At 69.3% G+C, this 20,879-nt stretch overlaps 3 protein-coding genes across 15 annotated transcripts in view; 1 reads left to right on the plus strand and 2 right to left on the minus strand.

The window, feature by feature from the left end:
• Nucleotides 1–4,692, minus strand: part of PLEC (plectin) — a 59,144-nt gene extending 54,452 nt beyond the window's left edge. For 4 of the 7 annotated variants that reach the window (XM_064672914.1, XM_064672656.1, XM_064672838.1 and 1 more), the window contains exon 1: nucleotides 4,225–4,692. In XM_064672914.1, the coding sequence (XP_064528984.1) occupies nucleotides 4,225–4,677 (453 nt within the window). In that variant the 5' untranslated portion in view covers nucleotides 4,678–4,692. Of the gene's footprint in view, nucleotides 1–585; nucleotides 905–1,700; nucleotides 1,875–4,224 lie in introns of those variants that run through there. The other 3 variants (XM_064673757.1, XM_064673173.1, XM_064673514.1) reach the window with 3 other exon arrangements.
• On the plus strand, nucleotides 893–19,673 carry GRINA (glutamate ionotropic receptor NMDA type subunit associated protein 1). Of its 4 annotated transcripts, none has more exons than XM_064634700.1 (7): nucleotides 893–909; nucleotides 15,107–15,443; nucleotides 16,265–16,377; nucleotides 16,448–16,648; nucleotides 18,163–18,291; nucleotides 18,556–18,699; nucleotides 18,915–19,673. In XM_064634700.1, exons 2-7 carry the CDS (start codon nucleotides 15,137–15,139, stop codon nucleotides 19,062–19,064), a joined length of 1,044 nt encoding a protein of 347 aa, XP_064490770.1. In that variant the 5' UTR covers nucleotides 893–909; nucleotides 15,107–15,136; the 3' UTR covers nucleotides 19,065–19,673. The 4 variants fall into 4 exon arrangements, with proteins under 4 accessions (XP_064490770.1, XP_064490611.1, XP_064490864.1 ...); XM_064634541.1 differs by lacking the exon at nucleotides 893–909 and adding an exon at nucleotides 13,014–13,182; XM_064634794.1 differs by lacking the exon at nucleotides 893–909 and adding an exon at nucleotides 14,240–14,326.
• PARP10 (poly(ADP-ribose) polymerase family member 10) lies at nucleotides 5,064–13,040 on the minus strand. Of its 4 annotated transcripts, none has more exons than XM_064677713.1 (11): nucleotides 11,923–13,040; nucleotides 10,718–10,878; nucleotides 9,848–10,093; nucleotides 9,308–9,526; nucleotides 8,672–9,219; nucleotides 8,218–8,430; nucleotides 7,980–8,115; nucleotides 6,935–7,852; nucleotides 6,730–6,863; nucleotides 6,483–6,660; nucleotides 5,064–5,922 (listed from the first exon to the last, which is right to left on the minus strand). In XM_064677713.1, exons 1-11 carry the CDS (start codon nucleotides 12,228–12,230, stop codon nucleotides 5,621–5,623), a joined length of 3,363 nt encoding a protein of 1,120 aa, XP_064533783.1. In that variant the 5' UTR covers nucleotides 12,231–13,040; the 3' UTR covers nucleotides 5,064–5,620. The 4 variants fall into 4 exon arrangements, with proteins under 4 accessions (XP_064533783.1, XP_064533697.1, XP_064533626.1 ...); XM_064677627.1 differs by having other exon boundaries at nucleotides 7,980–8,118; XM_064677556.1 differs by having other exon boundaries at nucleotides 7,980–8,430.
• Nucleotides 19,674–20,879: the final 1,206 nt, after the last annotated feature.

Consider the following 20,879-nt stretch of genomic DNA (forward strand, 5'->3'; position numbering starts at 1 on the left):
GCACCGACAGCCCCCTCACGCTCCAGCCCCACGGCAGAACCACGGAGCGCCGAGAGGGGCCGGGACCCCCCGGGACAGCCCCGGGGAAGCGCGGTCTATGCCGAGCCGTGCCGGGCGGTGTCGCCAGGACCGCGGTCCCCACGGGGCCACCGCGGCGAAGGGACGGGCAGGGAGCCGTCGTGATGACCGGTCCGGCACCGGTCCGGCCGCGGGGGCACCGAGAACTCGCCCCTGGGACTCCCCTGCCGGTGCCGCCGCAGCCGGTGCGGGCACGAGCAGAACAACCAGACCGAAGCCGTACGGGACAGGACCGCACCGGCACCGGGGCAGCGGCCGGGCCCGCTCCGTTTCCGGGAGCGGCCGCCGAGGTTCAGCCGGGCCGGCAGCCCCCCGGGGCCGGGGCCGGTCGCAGCCCCTCGGGGCCAGGAGCGCTCCCGCGGGAGCGGACGGAGGGCGCTGGCAGTGGCGGGGATGGCTCCGTGATCCTGCGCCCGCCACAGCAGCACCTCCGCCATCCCGGCACCTCCGCCATCCCGCCTCCATCATCCCGGCACCTCCGTGATCCCGCCCCCGCCATCCCGGCACCTCCGCCATCCCGCTGCCTCCGCCATCCCGGCACCTCCGTGATCCTGCCTCCGGCATCCCGGCACCTCCGCGATCCCGGCAACTCCGCGATCCCACCTCCGCCCCGGCCCCGCCGCAGCCGTGACAGCGGCTCGGGCTCGTTCCCGCGGGAGCCGCCGGCACCGGGCGTTTGCCGAGGCCGAGGCGCCATTTGCAGAAGCTCCGAACCCGGCAGAGCCACCGGCCCCGGCATCGCCGGGATCACCGACACCACCGGTATCGCCGACATCGCCGGGATCACCGACATCGCCGGGATCACCGACATCGCCGGTCCCGGCCCTCCTGGTATCCCCGGACCCCGACATCACCGGCGCCGGCATCACCGGCGCCCCCGGCATCACCGCACCGGCACCCCCGGCAGTGCGGGGGCAGGCGGGGGGTGGGCGTGGGGAAAAGGTGGGGGGCAGGTGGGGGGAGCAGGTGAGGGGCGGGCTTGGTGCGGGAGTGGGGGGCAGGTGTGGAGGGCGGGTGTGGGGGGCGGGTGTGGGGGGCAGGTGAGAGGGGCGGGTGTGGGGGGCAGGTGTGGGGGGCAGGTGAGAGGGGTGGGTGAGAGGGGCGGGTGTGGGGGGCGGGTGTGGGGGGCGGGTGTGGGGGGGCAGGTGAGGTGCGGGCGTGGGGGGGGGTAGGTGAGGGGCGAGAGGAGGGGGCAGGTGGGCGCCGGGAGGGGGGGGGCAGGTGAGAGGCGGGCGTGGGGGGCAGCGCGGCGCGCGCCGGTGCCAAGCCTGAGTCACCGGCTCCATCGCCCACGTACCCCCCGCAGCCCCCCCCCCGGGCCTGACGCGCCGCCTCCCCCCACCCACAGGGGCACCCATAGGGACCCCGCCGCCCCCTCGAGCTCTCCCCGCCCCCGGGGACTGGAGCCTCAGCCTCCGAACGCCCCTCGCACCCCCAGCACAGCCCCCCCTGCACCCCACGGCCCCAGAACGACCCTCCGCGCCGCATCCCCCAGCCCCCACGGCTCCTGCAGCCCCCCCACTCCTGCCCTGCAGCATCCCCGCAGCCCCCTCCCGGAGCCCCCACGCCGCTCGCGGCCTCACGGGGGGTGGGCGAGGAGGGTTCCACGCGCGGGGACTCACCGTGCGCCGCGATGTCCGCCGGGGCGCGACGGGGGAGCATGACCGGGGGGAAACGGCACCGGCGGTGATTCCGGGGGGGATGCGGCACCGGGGGGGGAACAGCGGCACCGGTACCGCGGAGGCTCCCGGGGGTGAACGGCCCCGGGGGCTCCGCCCGCACCGGCACCGGCTCGGGCTCCGCGGCAGGGGCGGGGCGGGGGGCGGGGAGCGGGGGGGGCCTTATCTCACCGCCCCACCCTCCGCACCCAGCGCACCCCGCGGGAGGGGGCACCCCCATGGGGCACCTGGTGCGGGAAGGGTTAACCCCGACCAGCGCACCCAGCGTCGGGGGTAACCCCGACCAGCGCTCCCAGTACAGCCGGTATGGAAAGGGCTAACCTCCACCAGTGCTCCCAGTACAGTCAGCACCAGGGGTAACCCTGACCAGTGCTCCCAGTACAGCCAGCAACAGGGGCCGATCCTGACCAGTGCTCCCAGTACAGCCAGGATGGCATGGGTTAACTGTGACCAGTACACCCAGTATGGAGAGGGTTAACTGTGACCAGTACACCCAGTATGGAGAGGGTTAACTGTGACCAGTATACCCAGTATGGAGAGGGTTAACCATCACCACTGCAACCACTGAGAGAGGGTGAACCCCACCCAGTGTTCCCAGCAAAGCTGGTCCCATCCCGCTCCCACAAGGGGGTCCCACAGCCCCTTGGCACTCCGGCACTCCTGGTGCTCCCGGCACTGCTCAGGGACACCCAGGACATCCCACCCAGGAGGCACCGCAGGAGGACCAGCTCCAGCCCCCCACCAGCTCCAGCTGGGCACACGGGTGTGTGCACATCACCAGCACATCACCAGGACACTGCAGGCACACCACTGGCACGTCACTGGGACACCATGGGCACATCAGTGGCACATCACTGGCACACCAGCCTGGGCAGCATCACGTTTGCACGTGGGACAGGCCACCTCCAGCTGCTGCATCCAGAGCCCCAGCAGAGCCCCTGTGGCAGAGGGAAGAGACAGGAGCCCTGGAATGGGCCTGGCACAGCTCTGGCAGGGCCCTGGCACAGCTCGGGCATGGCTCCAGCATGGTGCTCACAACCTTGCTGGCCACTGGCCTTTCCCCTGGCCACAAGACAAAGCTCGGCTCCAGCCACTGGTGCGGTAGGAGGGACCTGGCCTGGCAGCTGGGGAGCCAGGGGGTGAAGGGGGAGCTGGGAACAGGGCCGGTGCTGTAATCAGTGTCAGGAGCCAGAGCCGGTGCCTTGATCCAGGGATAGTGCTGGGAACTGGAGTTGGAGTTGGGAACTGGTGCTGGGAACTAGAGCCAGTGCCGGGAAATGGAGCTGATGCCTTGAACCAGAACCTATGCTGTGAACCAAAACTACTGCTTGTAGCCAGTGACAGGGACCAGAGCTGGTGCCAGGAACCAAAGCTGGTGCTGAGAACCAGAGGTGGTACCAGGAACCAGATCCAGTGTTGGGAGCCAGAGCTGCTCTGGGCACTGGAGCCGGTGCCGAGAACCGGAGCTGGTGCTGCCTGCTGGCCCAGCCCTGTGGTGCCCAGGAGCCCTGCAGGGCCGGTGCCACAGGACAGAGTCAGCAGCACGGATGGGTGTGGGCGCCCATGCAGATGTGTGCACTCTCCTGCAGGTACACACCTGTGCAAACATCCATGCACCAACGTGCGTGTGTGCACAGGCACTCACACCCACACCCCGAATGTGCACGCGCCCATCTGCCCCACCCACGGTACACACAAGTCATGCACGTGCGTGAATGCACATATGTGTGTGCACACGTGTCTGCCCAAGCGTGCACTCACAGGTGTGAACACGGGTGAACAAGCATGTGCCCAGCCCTGCCCGCCTGTGGCACACATGGCACACACCAGCACAAACACAGCCGTGTGCACACGCACGGGAACACACGTGCACACATGCGCAAACACACACACATATGTGGGGGGGCTCGGGGGCTTCGATGCCTCCTGGTGCCTCCCAGTGCCTCCTGGTGCCTCCCTCCCCACCCAGCCGCTGGCGCGGCATCGCACGGTTCAGCCGCCCCAGCCCCCCGTGAGCCACACCGGGGGCAGCGCCGAGGGGCCCCGGCACCGCCGCACCCACCGAGGACCCCAGGCTGGGGTGGCGTGAAGACCCCCAGGGACCCCAGACCCGGGGAGCGCAATGTGGCACCTGCTGTGCCGAGGTCAGGGTCCCCTCCCAGCTCGACAGGACCCCAGCTCAGCCCCCCCACCCCACTCTCGCTGCGGCCGTACCGGGGCTGCCGCTCGCTCCGTCCGTCCGGATCCGGTGCTGGCGCAGCCGCTCTCGCCGCGGTCATGTGCCGGTGCAGGCACGGGCGCAGGGAGCGAATCCCCCGGCCAGAGCCGGACAAAGGGCCCCTTTCAGTCCCGCTGGGCCTCGCGGGCCCCTCGGCGCCAGGGGACAAAGGTCCGGCACGCTTGGCACCGGCAGCGCCGGGCGCTCCCCGCCCGGGTCACCCGCGGGGCGGGGGGCACTGGGCCCTACCGGGGGGTGGGTGCGTGGCCAGGACCCCTTCTGTGCTCCCCGTCCCTCTCCCCTCCGTGCGCCGGCGGCTCCCCCGGGAGCGGGGCTCGGCGCCACGTGCGCGGGGCTGGCACGGCTGGCACGGTGCCCCCGGGGATCCCGGAGCTGGCACACGTCAGCGGGGCTGGCACACGCCGGCGCGCACACTGCCCTGGAGCCGCCCGTGCCTGCGGGGCCGGAGCCACCGGTGTCACACCCGTGCCCACCCCTGTGGGCTCCCCAAAGGGGTGCGGGTGCCACCGAGACCCCCAGTCCTGCGATTGCCCACCTGTGACCTGGGGCAACACAGGCACGTGGGGATGCCTGCGGGAGCTGTGCCCCCCCTACCCCCCCATTGCCTGCCTGAGGGTCCCATTCCATGGGCACCAGCACTGCCCACGTTTGCAGGGTGGGCACCTGGGTATCCCCCAGCATAGCTCAGGGCTGGCCTGCGGGACAGAGGAGCAGGCAGGGAGCAGGATGCAGGCAGCAAGTGAGGAGCAGGCAGAAGGCAGGGAAGAGGCAGGATGCAGGAAGGCAGCAGGCAGGATGCAGGGAGCAGGAAGCAGGCAGGGATGCAGGAGGCACCGGGTCCAGCCCTGGGGGGGCCCAGAGTCACCGCCTGGCCCAGCCACCCCACGGGGGGACACAGCATCCCCACACAGCCCCACTTCCTAGTGCTCCCAGCTGAGACCGGGACCCCACTCACCCCAATCCCAGTGCTCCTGGTTGGGATTGATAACCTCCCCTAATCCAGTGCTCCCAGCCAGGACTGGGACCCCACCACACAGTCTCCCCTCAATCCCAGCTATGTAAAAGGCTCCAATTTATTCCCAGTTTTATTTGCAGTTTTATTCCCAATTTCACTGCTGTCACACTGGTGATCCCAAAGTCCTCCTGTCGGGCTCCTGCCCTGGCACAAGGGCATCCAGGAATGTGTCCAGGTGGGGACCCCCCCACTCTGAGACTCCTGAGCAGGGCGGGAATTCCCCTGAGCCCCCATGGCAGGGACTCCTCGAGCACTTGGTGTGGGGGTGGACACTGTAACCCCTGTGGTGGTACTGGTGCCAGGGGGCTCTGGAGGGTCAAGGGGGGACCACATGGCAGAGCTGGATCTGGACAGCTCAGGAGGTACCCCCTTGGCAGAGCCAGTGCCAGGGGGCTCGAGGGGTGCTCCCACTGCCAGGACAGTGCCAGGAGGGTCAAAGGGGGCCCCTGTGGCAGAGCTGGTGTCGGGGGGGGCTCAAGAGGTGCCCCCACAGCAGAGACAGTGCCAGGGGGCTCAGAGGGGTCAAAGAGGGCCCCTCTGGCAGAGCCGGTGCCAGGGGGCTCAGGGGGTGCCCCCACGGCAAAGCCAGTGCCAGGGGGCTCCGGGAGGTCAGGGAGGGTGCCTGCGGCGGCAGGTGATCAGGTACTGGGGGTAGGCCTGGGTGTCGTTGAAGATGACGAAGATGTCGGGCTGCTGGGGGTTGTCCACCACGCTGTGGTAGCGCTGGGGGCCCTCGGCCCCCTCCCGCAGCGGGGGTGCCCGCAGCCCCTGGCGCCCGGCCACAAACATCCCGGTCAGCACCTTGGCCACGAAGATGAACTTGGTGCCGTCGGCGCTGGGCGGCGAGTACTGATCCCGCGCCGAGATGGCCGCGCGCGCCGCGAAGTACACGCCGCGGCCGTACAGCGTGGCTGCGGGGACAGGGCTCAGCGGGGCACCGGGGCCGTGTGCCGGCAGTGCCGGGCACAGAGCGGTGCCCCGTTTCAGCAGCGATGGCACCGTGACCGCTTTGGCCCTGCATTCCAATTCCCGTGCTCATGGCACCGTGCCCCCATGGTCACCCCATTCCTGCGCCAATGGCACCGTGCCCGCCTCAGCACTCTGCTCCCATGCCAATGGCACCGTGCCCCCATTGTCACCCTGTTTCCATGCTGTGTCCCATTCCCACACCGATGTCACCATGCCTGGATCAGCACTCCATTCCCATGCCAACGGTGCCTGTGCCCTATTCCCATGCCGTCAGCACCATGTCCACACTGGCACTCTGTTCTCATGCCAACGGCACTGTGCCCCCCTTGGTGCCCTGTCCTCATGCTGATGGCACTGTTTCCACCTTGGTGCCCCATTCCCATGCTGACACCACCACACCCACATCAGCATCCTGTTCCCACGCTGATGGTCCCCTTTGGCGCTGTTCCCACACCAAGGGCACTGTGCCCACATCGTCATCCCGCATCTGCCCGGTGCTCACCGTTCTTGCCACAGAAGCTGCGGTTGAAGCCGTGCAGGCAGATTTCACGGCTGGAGGCCTTGGTGGTGCCGTGGAAGAGGACGCGCTCCGCGGCGGTGCCAGCGGCACACGCCCGCTCCACGCTGCCCTTCTTCAGCTGGTACTGCTTGTACAGCAGCGGGTGGATCAGCTTCTGCACCTGCCAGGCACCGCAGCGTCATTGCTCTGCCACGGGGCACCCCGAGGGGCCCGGTGTCCCCAGACCCACCTGCACGATGCTGATCCGGCTGTGCAGCTCCTCCAGTGTCCCGTAGAAATGGTGAACAGTGTCAGTGAACTCCTCCGAGTCCTCGGCCAGTGGCATCAGCCGCACCTCCTCCTCCAGCCCTGGCACCTCCAGCCCTGCCGGACACGGCCACAGTGAACACGGGCGCAGCACAGGACAGGGCCGGCCCCACAGCACCAGCACGTACCGAGCAGGGAGCGGGCACTCTCAGCTGGGGGCTGGCTGCGGCAGACGGGCACGGCACGGGCGCTGCCGATGTCGTACTCCTCCATGCGCTCCAAGTCCACAGTGAGGGGCCGCCCGTCCAGCACCAGGTCCAGCCGGCGCTCCCGGCGCAGCCAGGCCTGCTCCAGCAGCGCTGCCGCCTCAGGGGCGTAGGGGACGACGGTGCCGGAGGGGTCCCAGCGCACCCAGTGTGCGGAAGCAGTGCCGGCAGCGGTGACAGCAGTGGCACTGAGCTCCGGCAGCGGCCGGCGCCGCAGCAGCGTGGCGAGGTCGCGGGCAGCAGGGGCCGTGTACTCGGCGAAGCCGTGCAGCGTGGCGGTGCCGCCGCGCAGGCGGAGGTGCACGGCGTGCCGGCGCTGCAGCAGGGCCAGCGCGTGGTGGCCGGCGGCCGGCAGTGCCCGCAGCCGCTCACTCTCCACCTCCTGCGCCCGCAGCCGCCCCGCCAGCGCCCGCTCCAGCTCCCGCGGCACCTCCGACACGTCCCGCTCGAAGGAGCAGAACACCGTCACCTGCGCCGTGTCTGCTGCCACCAGCGCCTCCTCCAGCGAGGCCTCCAGCGCGGCCAGCAGCCCAGCATCCTCCTCCACCTGCTCCCGCTCCCGGCAGTAGGAGCGCAGGGAGAGAGCGGTGGCGCGTGCCAGCTCCTCATCCTCTCGCCTCATGTTTTCCATGGAATACTGGATAGCCAGAGCCATCTCCGCCTCCTCCTCCACCCCGGTGCCCAACAGCGGCTCCCCGGCACCCTTCCCATCAGCCGTGTCGGGGAACTTGGCATCAGGGTCCCACTCACTGCCGAGGATGGCATCAGGCCACACCTTGGGGTCCCCATGGTCGTCAGCCTCGCCAGGGCGCAGCGCTGCCAGCAGCTCCCTGATCTCCTCTGCGGGAGCAGCAGGACATCAACCGTGAGACCCCACCATGGCCTGGGGAAGAACCAGCATCCACGGCCCCCTCACCCCACCATGGCACCGAGAGAGTGGGCACCAGAGCAGTGCCCCACCCCTCACCTATGCTGGAGTGAAAGCCATCACTGTCACCATCAGCAGCATCATCATCGCCCTCAGGCAGGTCCTGGTGCCAGGGGGGTGGTGCTGAGGGCTGGGGGTCCCAGTGGCGGCTCAGGGGCAGCAGCTCCTCCAGCTCCTGCTTTCGGGACCGAGGGATGGCATCACTGGCACTGCTATGGCATAGCAGGGACCGGCACAACAGCACCCGCCTGCCAGCCCCCTCCCCACGAGGCTGCACCTGCGGGTCTGGGGGTCTCCAGGGGACGCCGTCCAGGTGGATGACACACTGGAAGCGGCTCTCCAGCTGCTGGAGGAGGCTCTGCCCGTCCAGGTCCCGCAGGAAGCGGGCAACACCAGGGAAGTGCAGCGTCACGGGGTGCGAGGCCACGGAGCCCAGCAGGCTCTGAAGGAAATCTGCTGCTGCCTGGCACCGGCCCAGCTCCCCACTCACCTGCCGGGAGGTGACCAGAAGGGTGGGGTGTCAGCACCTGGGCACTGGCACCTGGCTGGCTCCCCACCCACCAGCCAGCAGTGCAGGCAGTGCAGTTATCACCACGGGGCCAGCAGCCACTGCCAGAATGTGCCATGAGCACGGGGAGGTGGGAGCACAGCACAGAGCCCTGCCCACACCACACCTGCACCCCTGCCCACACCTGCCCATACCCCTGTCCAGATCCCTGCTTGCAGCTCACCCGGAACCCAGCGATGTCCCCTCCCTCCAGAGGCAGCAGGGACACCTCAGGGATGCTGCCCAGCAGGTCCTGGTAGTGCCTCTGCAGGTACTGCAGCGCTCCCGGCTCCGCTGGCACCAGCACCTCATCCTGTGCCAGCAGAGCTGGCACCGGCACCGGCGTCACCACCGACTCTGGGGCCACCACTGACACCCGCTCCAGGCACTGGCCCTGGTTGGTCACGGCCTCGAGCCCCTCTGTGTCCTTGTCCCTGCTGGGGAAGGCAGCTGATGGCTGCACTGGCACTGGGTGCGATGCCCGCGGCTCTGCCGGTGCTGCCGGCTCTGGGACTGCGGGGGCTGTGTCCAGTGCAGGGGCTGTGTCCGGCAGGGAATCTGTGTCCAGCAGAGGGGCTGTGTCCAGAGGGGAGGCTGTGTCCAGGGGGTGGGGGTCCACATCCAGGGGAGGGTCTCCGTCCTCCTCCAGTGGCTCCAGGAAGGGGTAGTGGGGAGTGAGCTCCAGCACCGCATCCTGCAGCCGGTGTGGCCTCTGCAGCACCCGCTCCGCGGCTGCAGGGGGACAGATAGATGGGCAGCCAGCGGCCCAGCCAGGCCCCTCGGCTCCCCCTGGCACCAGAGGAGGTCCCTGCCGGCTCACCTGCCGGCTCCTGGAAGGTGACAATGGCCCGGTGCCCGCCCGGCAGCAGCTGCACCTCCCGCACGGAGCCGCCGCCGCTGCGCCGGTTCTCGAAGTAGAGCTCGAGCAGGTCCCGGCTCAGCGCCGGCCCCGCCGCCCGCACCAGCACCGCGGGGGTCTGTGGCACCCGCAGCAGCGCCAGCCCCCGGCTCTGCGCCCGCTGCTCCGCCGACGCCAGCTCTGCAGCACGGGCGGCGCTGGCACCACGGCACAACGGGGACCCCACGGCGGTGCCACCGCCCCCACAGCAGCATCTGGGCACCCCGCGGACCCCACGCCCTAAAATACCACCCTGGTGCTCTCAGATCCCCAGCCCATCGCCCCCCTGCCCGCCAGTACTCCCACCCCATCGCATCCCCAGCCTCCCGGCACCCCCACCCCATTGCCCCCCACCCTCTGGCAACCCCGCCCTATCACCTTGGCCCTCCATGCCCCCACCCCCGGCATGCCCACCCCATTACCCTCCCAAGCCCTGGTGCCCCCCATGGTCTCGGGTCCCACCTGGGGGGCTGAGGGGGTCCCGCAGGTGCAGCAGCCTCCAGTCGGGTGCGAGGCCCCGGCCCAGCGTGACAGTGCCAGGGGAGACGTCCAGCAGGGTCTCCAGGAGGAGGTCCAGGAGCTCGGGAGGGGTCCAGGGGTCGAGGCCACGCAGCAGCAGGCGGGTGGGGTCCCAGGGGGGGGCCAGGCACACCCCCAGCTTGGCCCCCCCCAGCTGGTGGCTGCCACGGGTCAGCACGTTCTGTGCATCTGGGAGGGAACGTGGGGGTCACTGGGGTGGGGGGGCATCACTGGAGCCCACCCAGCACCCCCCACCTCCCAGACCGTGGGGACACAGCACTGCTCACCAGTGCTCCCAGTGGGACTGAGACCCCCCAGATCCCATCCCAGTGCCCCCAGTGGGGCTGGGACCCCCAAACACAATCCCAGTGCTCCCAGTGGGGCTGAAATCCCCCACACCCCATCTCAGTGCTGGGTGCCAACTGGGACTGGGACTGCCAAACACCCCAATCCCAGTGCTCCCAGTGGGGCTGAAATCCCCCACACCCCATCTCAGTGCTGCCGACTGGGACTGGGACTGCCAAACACCCCAATCCCAGTGCTCCCAGCTGGGACTAGGACCCCTCACAGACCCCATCCCAGAGCTCTCAGTTGGGACTGCGAATCCCCCACAGCCCATCCCAGTGCTTCCAACTGGGTCTGAAACCCCCCACCCCATCCCAGTGCTCCCAGTTAGGACTGGGACCCTCCCCCAGTGCTCCCACTCGGAACTGTGACACCCACACACCCCATCCCAGTGCTCCCATTTGGTACTGACTCCCCACACCCCATCTGAGCGCTCCCAGTTAGAACTGGGACCCTCCTGGCACTTACCCTGGGGGTCCTCGAAGGTGAGGAAGAAGAGGGGGCCGAGGCGCTGGCAGCTCTGCACGGGGCCGCCCCCGGAGCGCCGCTGGCTCTCGAAGTACAGGACCAGCAGCTCCTCCGGGGTGTCAGGGGGGACCCCCCGCACCTCCAGCACCCCTCGCGCCATCCTGGGGCACCCACACATTGGGGGGACCCCCCGCACCTCCAGCACCCCTCGCGCCATCCTGGGGCACCCACACATCGGGGGGAGCTCCCCAGTGCCAGCACCCCCCGGGGGAGCACCCGCAATTCAGCCCCCCTGTCTCGGGGCACCCACACATTGGGGGGACCCCCTGCACCTCCAGCACCCCCCCCCCCGCCACCCTGGGACACCCACACACTGGGGGGACCCCCTGCACCTCCAGCACCCCCCCTGCCACCCTGGGACACCCACACATTGGGGGGACCCCCTGCACCTCCAGCACCCCCCCTGCCACCCTGGGACACCCACACACTGGGGGGACCCCCTGCACCTCCAGCACCCCCCCTGCCACCCTGGGACACCCACACATTGGGGGGGTGAGATGGAATCCCCTTCAGCTCCTCTACCCACCCTGTTCCTGCTCCCCCCAGCACCGGTGTGACCCCCGGACCAAGGACACCCCCTGCACCCACGCGTGACCTCAACCCCTCCCCAAACCCCACATCCGCACCCCCCCCCCGCACCTCCGTACCGAGGACACCCCCAGCCCTGCACCCCCCGGGCAGAGCCCCCCATAGCCCTGGACACCCCTCGCGGCCCGGGCAGGACCCCCCCACCTCTCCGAGGGCAGGACCCCTCCCCACGCCCCCGGGGCAGGACCCCCCCACCTCTCCGAGGGCAGGACCCCTCCCCACGCCCCCGGGGCAGGACCCCCCCACCTCTCTGAGGGCAGGACCCCTCCCCACGCCCCCGGGGCAGGACCCCCCCACCTCTCTGAGGGCAGGACCCCTCCCCACGCCCCCGGGGCAGGACCCCCCCACCTCTCCGAGGGCAGGACCCCTCCCCACGCCCCCGGGGCAGGACCCCCCCACCTCTCTGAGGGCAGGACCCCTCCCCACGCCCCCGGGGCAGGACCCCCCCACCTCTCCGAGGGCAGGACCCCTCCCCACGCCCCCGGGGCAGGACCCCCCCACCTCTCCGAGGGCAGGACCCCTCCCCATGCCCCCGGGGAAGGACCCCCTCCACGCACCGGACCTCGCGCGGCTCCGCCCCGGCAGCGAAACGAAACTGAAACGGGGCGGGAAGGGGAAGGGGAAGGGCGGGAGGCGGGAACGGGGTGGGGACACGGGGCCGGACCCACGCGGGACGCGGGGACACGGGGCCGGACCCACGCGGGACGCGGGGACACGTGGCCGTCCCCCGCGCCTGACCAGCGGGCACGGGACCGGCCCCACGCGTCATAACGGGACACTGGACTTGTCCGATGCGTGACAGGGGGAACGTGGAACCGGCCCCACGCGTGACGGGGGGACACGGGACCGGCCCTAAGTATAACATGGTGACACATTACCGGCCCCACGCGTGACCGGGGGACACAAGACCATCCCTCGCGGGACAGGGGGACACGAGACCACCCCCGTGCGTGCCCTGGGAACACAGGAACAGTCCCACTGGGGACACGGGGACACGGGACCGGCCCCACAGATGACATGGAGACACAGAACCAGCCCCAGATATTACCAATGACACGTGAGCATCCCCTGCACGCGACCACGGGACGGGGAACTGGCCCCAGACGCGACCATGGGGCACGGAACCGGCCCCACGCGTGACACAGGGACACGGAACTGACCCCAGACGGGACCAGGGAACATGGGAACCGCCCCACGGCTGACTTGGGTACACGGGGCCATGCCCAAGAGTGACACAGGGATACGTGACCAGCCCCACGGGTCACCAGAGGACACCGGAACAGCTCCCGCGCGCAACCGGGAGACACGTGACCGACCCCACGCGTGACCGGGGGACACGTGACCGGCCCCACGCGTGACCGGGGGACCCCGGACCGGCCCCACGCGTGACCGGGGGACACGTGACCGGCCCCAGGGGTGCCCAGGGGACCACGGACCGGCCCCACGCGTGACCGGGGGACACGTGACCGGCCCCAGGGGTGCCCAGGGGACCACGGACCGGCCCCACGTGTGACCGGGGGACACGTGACGGGCCTCAGGAGTCTCCGGGGGACCTCGGACCGGCCCCACGCGGGACACGGCGGGGCGGAGCGGGTGACGCGGCTCCGCCGCCACAGGGGGGCGCTCTGCGGCGAGGCCCCGCCCCTCCCGCGGGTCACGCCCCCACATGCCACGCCCTCCCCAAGCCCCGCCCCCAGCCTACGCGGGGAGCGGCAGGTCCAGCGCAGCTGCTGCCCCGCCCCTCTCCAGGCCCCGCCCCGCCCTGGCCCCGCCCCCCGGCGCGCAGCGAGCGGACCCCGCGCAGCTCGGCCCGGCCGGTGAGCGGGGGGCGCGGGGGGTCCCGGGGCTCCGGCGGGGGGGCGGGCGGTGGGAGGGGGCGCGGAGACCCCGGCGCCGCCCCCGAGCGCGGGTCTCCCCTGCCGCCCCGCGCTGCCGCATTACGCAGCGCACGGGTTCCGTGCGGGGCGCGGAGGGGGGGCCGGGGGTTGTAACAGGAGGGGGGAGCGCGGCCGAGGGGGACCCCGCGAGCGCGGACACGGGGGAAGGGTCCCCTGGGAGCCCCCCCCGCGGCAGCGCTCGGGGATTAGGCTCGCTGCTGCCGTAAATAGGCCGTGCCGGGGCTTTACCGAGCGTCAGGGCAAAGCGGCTTACGGGGCTCCGGGAGAACCGGCGGGGGGGCGGGCGGCGGCACCCCCGCAACCCGTGATGCGGGAGCACCTGCACCCCCGCCCGCCTCCACCTCCCGCAGCCCGTGCTGCGGGCACCCCCACAACCCTCGCTGCATCCCCCGTAGCCCCTGCTGCGGGCACCTCTGCACCCCTGGAACCCCCTACACCCCCTGCTGCGGGCACCCCCGCAATTCGTGCCGCGGGCACCACTGCACCCCCCGCACCCCCGGCACGCCTCGCAACCCGTGATGCGGCCACCCTTGCTCGCCGTGCCCCCTGCACACCGTGCCCCTCGCGTTCCCGCAACCCGTGATGTAAACACCCCCTGCACCTACGGTACCCTGTACTGCGGGCCCCCGCTCCCTGTGCCTCCCCCAACACGAGCTGCGGACACCCCTGAACCCCCCGCACCGCATGCAGCGTACTCCCCATAGCGCCTGCCCCCCGTGCCCCCCGTGCAGGGAGCCCCCCGTGCAGGGTGCGCCTCCTGCTCCCTGTTCAGGGTGCCCCCCGCACACCCCCCGCCTCACGGGGGAGCCCCCCGTGCCCCCCACACAACGTGCCCCCCGGGGGAGCCGCCCAGGCCCGCTGTGCCCCCGGTGCCGCCCCCGCGGTGCCGCAGGGCCGAGCCCCCCCCGGGGGCGCGGGGCCGTCACGCGGCGGCTGCGGTTGGCGCTGCCCGTTGGCCGGGCCCGGGGCCCTGCGGCAGCGCACGGCCCCGCACCGGCACCGTGACAGCAGCGGCCCCGCACGGGCCCGGGACCGCCGACTGCCAGGCCGCGGCACCGCACCGGTACCGCACCGGCGAGTGCGCGGTCCCTGCTCAGGGCGCAGCCGCCGCTCCCGCACTGCCCGGTTTTGTAACCGGGCCCCGGGAGCGGGGGCGGCCCCGGGGCTGCAGCGCGGCCCCCGCCCGGCCTCGGTGAACGCGGGGCTGGGGCGGGGGCTGGCCGGACCCCGCACATCACCGCTCCCCGTCCGAGGGGGTGTTGCCATGGCAACGGCCCCGCCGCCATCTTGTGCGGGCCCGGGGTGGAGGGGGCCGGGACGTGCCCCCCATCCCGGCGGTGCCGGGGACAGGGACTCGCTCCCACATTGTTGTGCTGAACCCGCTGGGACCCCCAGGGCTGCCTGAAGGGCGAGTTGAGGGTCGGGGGTGGGGGGGGTGTGATTATGGAAGGGGGTGACAGCCACGGGGGGGTAATGGAGAGGGGGTAATGGCCACGGGGGGTGACAGCCATGAGGGGCTTATGGCCGTGGGCATGAGGAGGAGGGGGGTGGCGGCTATGGGGGGGTGATGCCAGGGGGGTGGTGATGAGGAGGGGGGTGATAGCTGTGGGGGTTTGGTGTCTGTAGGGAAGTGATGGGGAGGGGGGTGATGACCGTGTGGGGGTGATGGGGAGGGGGCGATGGCCATAGGGAGGTGATGGCTGAGGGGGGTGCTGGGGGGAGGCGATGGCTGTGGGGAAGCGATAGCGGGGGGGGGTGATGACTGTGAGGCGTGATGAGAAGGGCAGTGACAGCCACGGGGGATGATGACACCGGCTCTGACCCCCTCTCCTCCCCCCCGCAGCACAAAGGCGGCCGCAGCCAGCGGGACAAGATGTCCCACGAGAAGAGTTTCCTGGTGACGAGTGACGGCTTCGCGGGGCAGCAGCCGACGGCCCCCCCAGCCTACGCGCAGCCCCCCTACCCCGTGGCCCCATACCCCCAGCCCCAGTTCGCCCCCGCGCCCTACCCCCAGCCAGGCTTCACGCAGGGGCCGGGGCCGTATCCGCCGCCGGGGCCGTACCCCCCCGCCGGGCCGTACCCCGCCGGGCCGTACCCACCACCTGGGCCGTACCCCCAGGGCCCCTACGGGCAGCCGCCCTATGCCCAGCCCCAGCCCATGGTCCCCGGCGACCAGGACTGTAAGTACCAGGGAAGGGGGGGGCAGGGCAGGCAGCTCCAGGCTGGGGGGCTCCAAATGGGTGTGTGACCACCCTGGCTCCCGCCTGGGGGCTCCCAATGGGTGTACAATGTGGGGGGTCCCAGTGGGGTGTATGACCCCCATTTGGATTCCCTGTGGGGTGCTCCCAATGGGTGTACAGTGTGGGGTGTCCCAGTGGGGTGTATGACCCCCATTTGGATTCCCTGTGGGGTGCTCCCAGGGGGGTGTACGACCCCCATTTGGATTCCCTGTGGGGTGCTCCCAGGGGGGTGTATGACCCCCATTTGGATTCCCTGTGGGGTGCTCCCAGGGGGGTGTACAGCTGCCCCAGCTCCTTGCTGGGGGGCTCTGAATGGGCTGTACAACCCTCCCCCCTGGCTCCTGTTGGAGTTTGGGGGCTCCAGGTGTGGGGAGCAGCCCCCTGCTTTGGGCACTGACGCAGGCCTGGGGGGCTCCCCTGCAGGGGGGGCCCATTTTGGCAGCGCTGTTCCTGTTGTGGCCCAGCTGTGTGGATGGTGAGGGTGGGTTTGGCAGGTCACACAGCTCAGGGGTCCTGAGTGGGGCAACAGGGACCCCCCGTGGATCCTGGCTCCTGCCCCACATGTCCTGGGGGGCACTTGGGGTGGGCCCTGCCCACCGGGGACAGTGCTGGCCATGACCCTGGGTGGGGGGACACTGCCCAGAGCCATGTCAGCTGTGACACCTGGTTTTGGGGGGCAGAGAGCCCTGCTCCCCATGGCCCCTGGGATGCCCCTGGGACCTCCAGCCCTACCCACTCAGTGATGTCCCCCCTCCCCACAGCCCCCCTGCACAGCACCTACCACGAGGACGGGCCCCCCTCCTACTATGACAACCAGGACTTCCCGTCGGCGCACTGGGACGACAAGAGCATCCGACAGGCCTTCATCCGCAAGGTGGGACACGGGGGGCTCTGGGGGGAGCGCGGGGCGGCGGGGGCCCCCTGTGACCTGCCCCTGTCCCCAGGTGTTCCTGGTGCTCACGCTGCAGCTGACCGTCACCTTCGCCTTTGTGACCGTCTTCACCTTCGTCAAAGGTGTGCGGGGCTTCGTGCAGCGCAACGTGTGGACGTACTACGTGTCCTACGCCGTGTTCTTCATCTCCCTCATCGTCCTCAGCTGCTGCGGCGACTTCCGCCGCAAGCACCCCTGGAACCTCGTGTCCCTGGTGAGGGGGGGCTGCCCGGGGGGCACGTGGCGGGTTTGGGGGAGCTGAGCTGGAGGCACGGGGTGGGGTGGGTTGGGGGGCATGCGGCAGGGAGGGTTTGGGGGTGCTGAGCTGGGGGTCAGCAGGGTGGGTTTGGGGGTGCTGAGCTGGGGGTCAGCAGGGTGGGTTTGGGGGTGATGAGCTGGGGGGGTCAGCAGGGCAGGTTTGGGGGTGCTGAGCTGGGGGGGGTCAGCAGGGTGGGTTTGGGGGTGCTGAGCTGGGGGGGTCAGCAGGGTGGGTTTGGGGGTGCTGAGCTGGGGGGTCAGCAGGGTGGGTTTGGGAGTGATGAGCTGGGGGGGTCAGCAGGGTGGGTTTGGGGGTGATGAGCTGGGGGTCAGCAGGGCGGGTTTGGGGGTGCTGAGCTGGGGGGGTCAGCAGGGTGGGTTTGGGAGTGATGAGCTGGGGGGGTCAGCAGGGTGGGTTTGGGGGTGATGAGCTGGGGGGGGTCAGCAGGGCAGGTTTGGGGGTGCTGAGCTGGGGGTCAGCAGGGTGGGTTTGGGGGTGCTGAGCTGGGGGGGGTCAGCAGGGTGGGTTTGGGGGTGATGAGCTGGGGGGGGTCAGCAGGGCAGGTTTGGGGGTGCTGAGCTGGGGGGGGTCAGCAGGGTGGGTTTGGGAGTGCCGACTTGGGGGGGCTCAGCAGGGCAGGTTTGGGGGTGATGAGGTGGGGGGGGTCAGCAGGGCGGGTTTGGGGGTGCTGAGCTGGGGGGGTCAGCAGGGTGGGTTTGGGGGTGATGAGCTGGGGGGTCAGCAGGGTGGGTTTGGGGGTGCTGAGCTGGGGGGTCAGCAGGGTGGGTTTGGGGGTGCTGAGCTGGGGGGGTCAGCAGGGCGGGTTTGGGGGTGCTGAGCTGGGGGGGTCAGCAGGGCAGGTTTGGGAGTGCTGAGCTGGGGGGGTCAGCAGGGTGGGTTTGGGGGTGCTGAGCTGGGGGGGGTCAGCAGGGCAGGTTTGGGGGTGCTGAGCTGGGGGGGTCAGCAGGGTGGGTTTGGGAGTGCCGACTTGGGGGGGCTCAGCAGGGCAGGTTTGAGGGTGATGAGGTGGGGGGGGTCAGCAGGGTGGGTTTGGGGGTGCTGAGCTGGGGGGGTCAGCAGGGCAGGTTTGGGGGTGCTGAGCTGGGGGGGTCAGCAGGGTGGGTTTGGGGGTGCTGAGCTGGGGGGTTCAGCAGGGTAGGTTTGGGGGTGCTGAGCTGGGGGGGTCAGCAGGGCAGGTTTGGGGGTGATGAGCTGGGGGGGTCAGCAGGGTGGGTTTGGGGGTGATGAGCTGGGGGGGGTCAGCAGGGCAGGTTTGGGGGTGATGAGCTGGGGGGCACACGGTGCGTTTGGGGATGCCTGGCTGGAGGGCACAGGGTGGGTTTGAGGGTGCCAGGCTGGGGTGAGTTTGGGGGTGCTGAGCCCGGGGCACACGGTGGGGTTGGGAATGCTGGGTGGCAGAATGCCTTTGGGGGTGCTGACCAGCCTGACAGGTTCCCCCTTACCCCTAGTCCATCCTGACGGTCAGCCTGTCCTACATGGTGGGGATGATCGCCAGCTTCTACGACACCGACGCCGTCATCATGGCCGTCGGCATCACCGTCGTCGTCTGCTTCACCGTCGTGATCTTCTCCCTGCAGGTCAGTGCCAGGGCTGCCCCTGGCTGGGGGCTCTAAATCGGGGTTGTAACCCCCGTGGTTCCTGGCTGGGGGGCTCCAGACTGTGGGTACGACCCTCCTGGCTCCCAGCTGGGGGCTCCCAGTGGGGAGTACAACCCCCCATCAACTCCCTGCTGGCTCTTGAGGGGCTCTGAATGGGGTGTATGACCCCCCACTCAGCTTCCTGCTGGGTCTGAGGGCTCCAAACTGGGGTCTGACCTCTCTGCTGATCCCCCCTCCCCACAGACCAAGTATGACTTCACCTCGTGCCGGGGCGTCCTCATCATCTGCCTCGTCGTGCTCATCCTCTTCTCCATTCTCTGCATCTTCATCCGGAACCGCATCGTGGACATCATCTACGCCTCGCTGGGGGCCCTGCTCTTCACCTGCGTGAGTCGGGGGGCAGGAGCCCCCATTCTGGGGGGGGCAGTGCCACCAGGACCCCTGGGCACTCTGGTTTGGTGGGGACTCAGGATATGAGTGCAGGTGTGGGGACGGGGGGTACAGGATGTGCTCAGGGGGTGCCTGGCTGGTTTGGGGGGGGAACTGGGGGGCTGCTGGTGCCTCCCAGCCCCGGGCTCCCTCTGACACCCCCTTTTCCCCAGTTCCTGGCGGTGGACACGCAGCTGATCCTGGGGAACAAGCAGCTGGCGCTGAGCCCCGAGGAGTACATCTTCGCCGCGCTCAACCTCTACACCGACATCATCAACATCTTCCTCTACATCCTCGCCATCATCGGCAGGGCCAAGGAGTAGCTCCCCCCGGCCCTTGCTGCCCCGTGCAGCCCCCCGGGTTCGAGCCCCCCCTCCCTGTAGCCGGTTTTGTTGCTGTTCTCATCGTGGCCCCGGTTCCTGCCCCACGGGGCTCGCTGGTACGGGGTTGTCACCACGCCCCCCCAGTTCCCCGCTCTCCCCTGCTGTGAATATGATTCCCCCCCTGCCTCGTTGCATTGAACGTGGACTGGAAGCACTTTGAAGCCCCCTCCGTCCTGTCCTGCCCCCCCCACGCTGCCCCCCCTCCTCGTCACCCTCCGGCCGCAGGCAGGGGCAGCGCCAGCAGCACTTCAGACCCCCCCTGAGCCACTGTCCCTGCCTGTCCCCACCCCAGGCCCCTGAACCACAGCCCTGCCCATGGCACCCCCAGCCCCCCCCGAGCCACCATCCCTGTCTGTCCCCACCCCAGACCTCCTCAAGCCACTGTCCTTGCCCCTCCCCAGATGCCACCAGCCTCCATCCCTGCCTGTCCCTACCCCCAGGAACCGCAGTCCCTGCCCGTGGCACCCCCAGACCCCCAGTCCCCTCCCCACGTGGCTGAGGCCCTGTCCTGGTCCTGCTGTTAATAAACCATTTTGTTCATCCCCCATGGCTCTGGCTCCGGCCCGTGCTCCAGAGGGACCCTCTGGGGATGGTGTCCCAATGTCCCCTACCTCTTGGCGTCCCCACCTCCCAGTGTCCCCAGCACAGTCCAGCTGGGGGGTCAGGCCCTGGACATGGGGGTTGAGGGAGCTGGGGGGACTCAGTGTGGGGACAAGGAGTGAGGTGGGGAGCAGGGCAGGACCCCAGGGGGACAGGAGGGGGCAGCCAGGTGGGGTCGGGCGCTGCTCCCAGGTAACGTGACAGGACAAGAGGAAACAGCCTCAAGCTGTGCCAGGGGAGGTTTAGGTTTGACGGGGAAAATTCCTCTGAGAAAGGCTGTCCAGCCTGGCACAGGCTGCCCAGGGCAGGGTGGGGTCCCCTTGGGGGGTTTAGCAGCCGTGTGGATGTGGCACTTGAGGTCATGGGTTGTGGTGGCCTTGGCGGTGCCGGGGGAGTGGTTGGACTCAGTGGGCTCAGAGGCTTTTCCAACCCAAACAATTCTGTGATTCCATGATGCCCAGTCCATCCCAGCACACCTGGCATGCTCCTTGGCAGCTGCCAGCCCTGGCCAATGCTTCCACCTCTCCATGTTCTCCCAAACACCTTGAGAAACATTCCCTGCTCTTCCTTTGCTGCTCCCAGGGCTTCTCATCCCACAGTTTCTCAGTCAGAGATCTTGTGATGAATGACAGTTTGAAGTGGCTCAAAGAACAAAAGGAAGTTTTATGTAAAAGCCAAAATCAACCCAAAAATTATCTACATGGAATGAGGGGGTCGTAGGGTAAGGATAGGAAAGGATACAAAGGAATAAGGGAGACCCTCCCACTTAGGGTCGGAGGGAACCCCCTTGCTAAGCTGGGCCCTGGACTTGATTGACATTTCAGGCCTAAAGGTTTAACAGCACTTCAACTTAACAGCACTGAATCAAGAGCTTAAGTTAAACCATTTAACAAAAGATTCATACAGAATTTGCTGTAGCACAACAGTAACTCACGTAGAGGCCTGAGTTAGGAATCGAAAGGACTTAAGAATCTGAGAGCAATATTTCTGGGACATTTGCTGTAGCACATTCACACTCACACACACACAGAGCTAAAGACTTTGTACAAGGTGTGTGCAGGTGTGTGCACAGGTGCACACACAGGTGTGTGTACAGCGCATGTACAAGGTGTGTACAGGTGAATGTACAGGTTTATACCTGTGAAAAATCCCCCT

Source organism: Pseudopipra pipra, chromosome 1, assembly GCF_036250125.1.
Source record: "Pseudopipra pipra isolate bDixPip1 chromosome 1, bDixPip1.hap1, whole genome shotgun sequence".
Lineage (NCBI taxonomy): Eukaryota > Metazoa > Chordata > Aves > Passeriformes > Pipridae > Pseudopipra > Pseudopipra pipra.

Excerpts from the sequence above, each read along its gene's own strand:
- PARP10 (XM_064677556.1), bottom strand. The coding sequence starts at position 12,230 with ATGTTATACTTAGGGCCGGTCCCGTGTCCCCCCGTCACGCGTGGGGCC. Across the intron at positions 10,879-11,922 it reads GCGGAGCCGCGCGAGGTCCG|GATGGCGCGAGGGGTGCTGG; the intron begins GTGCGTGGAGGG and ends TGGGTGCCCCAG. Across the intron at positions 9,220-9,307 it reads CACCTTCCAGGAGCCGGCAG|CCGCGGAGCGGGTGCTGCAG; the intron begins GTGAGCCGGCAG and ends GTCCCCCTGCAG.
- GRINA (XM_064634700.1), top strand. The coding sequence starts at position 15,137 with ATGTCCCACGAGAAGAGTTTCCTGGTGACGAGTGACGGCTTCGCGGGG. Across the intron at positions 16,649-18,162 it reads CCTGGAACCTCGTGTCCCTG|TCCATCCTGACGGTCAGCCT; the intron begins GTGAGGGGGGGC and ends CCTTACCCCTAG. Across the intron at positions 18,292-18,555 it reads TCGTGATCTTCTCCCTGCAG|ACCAAGTATGACTTCACCTC; the intron begins GTCAGTGCCAGG and ends CCCTCCCCACAG.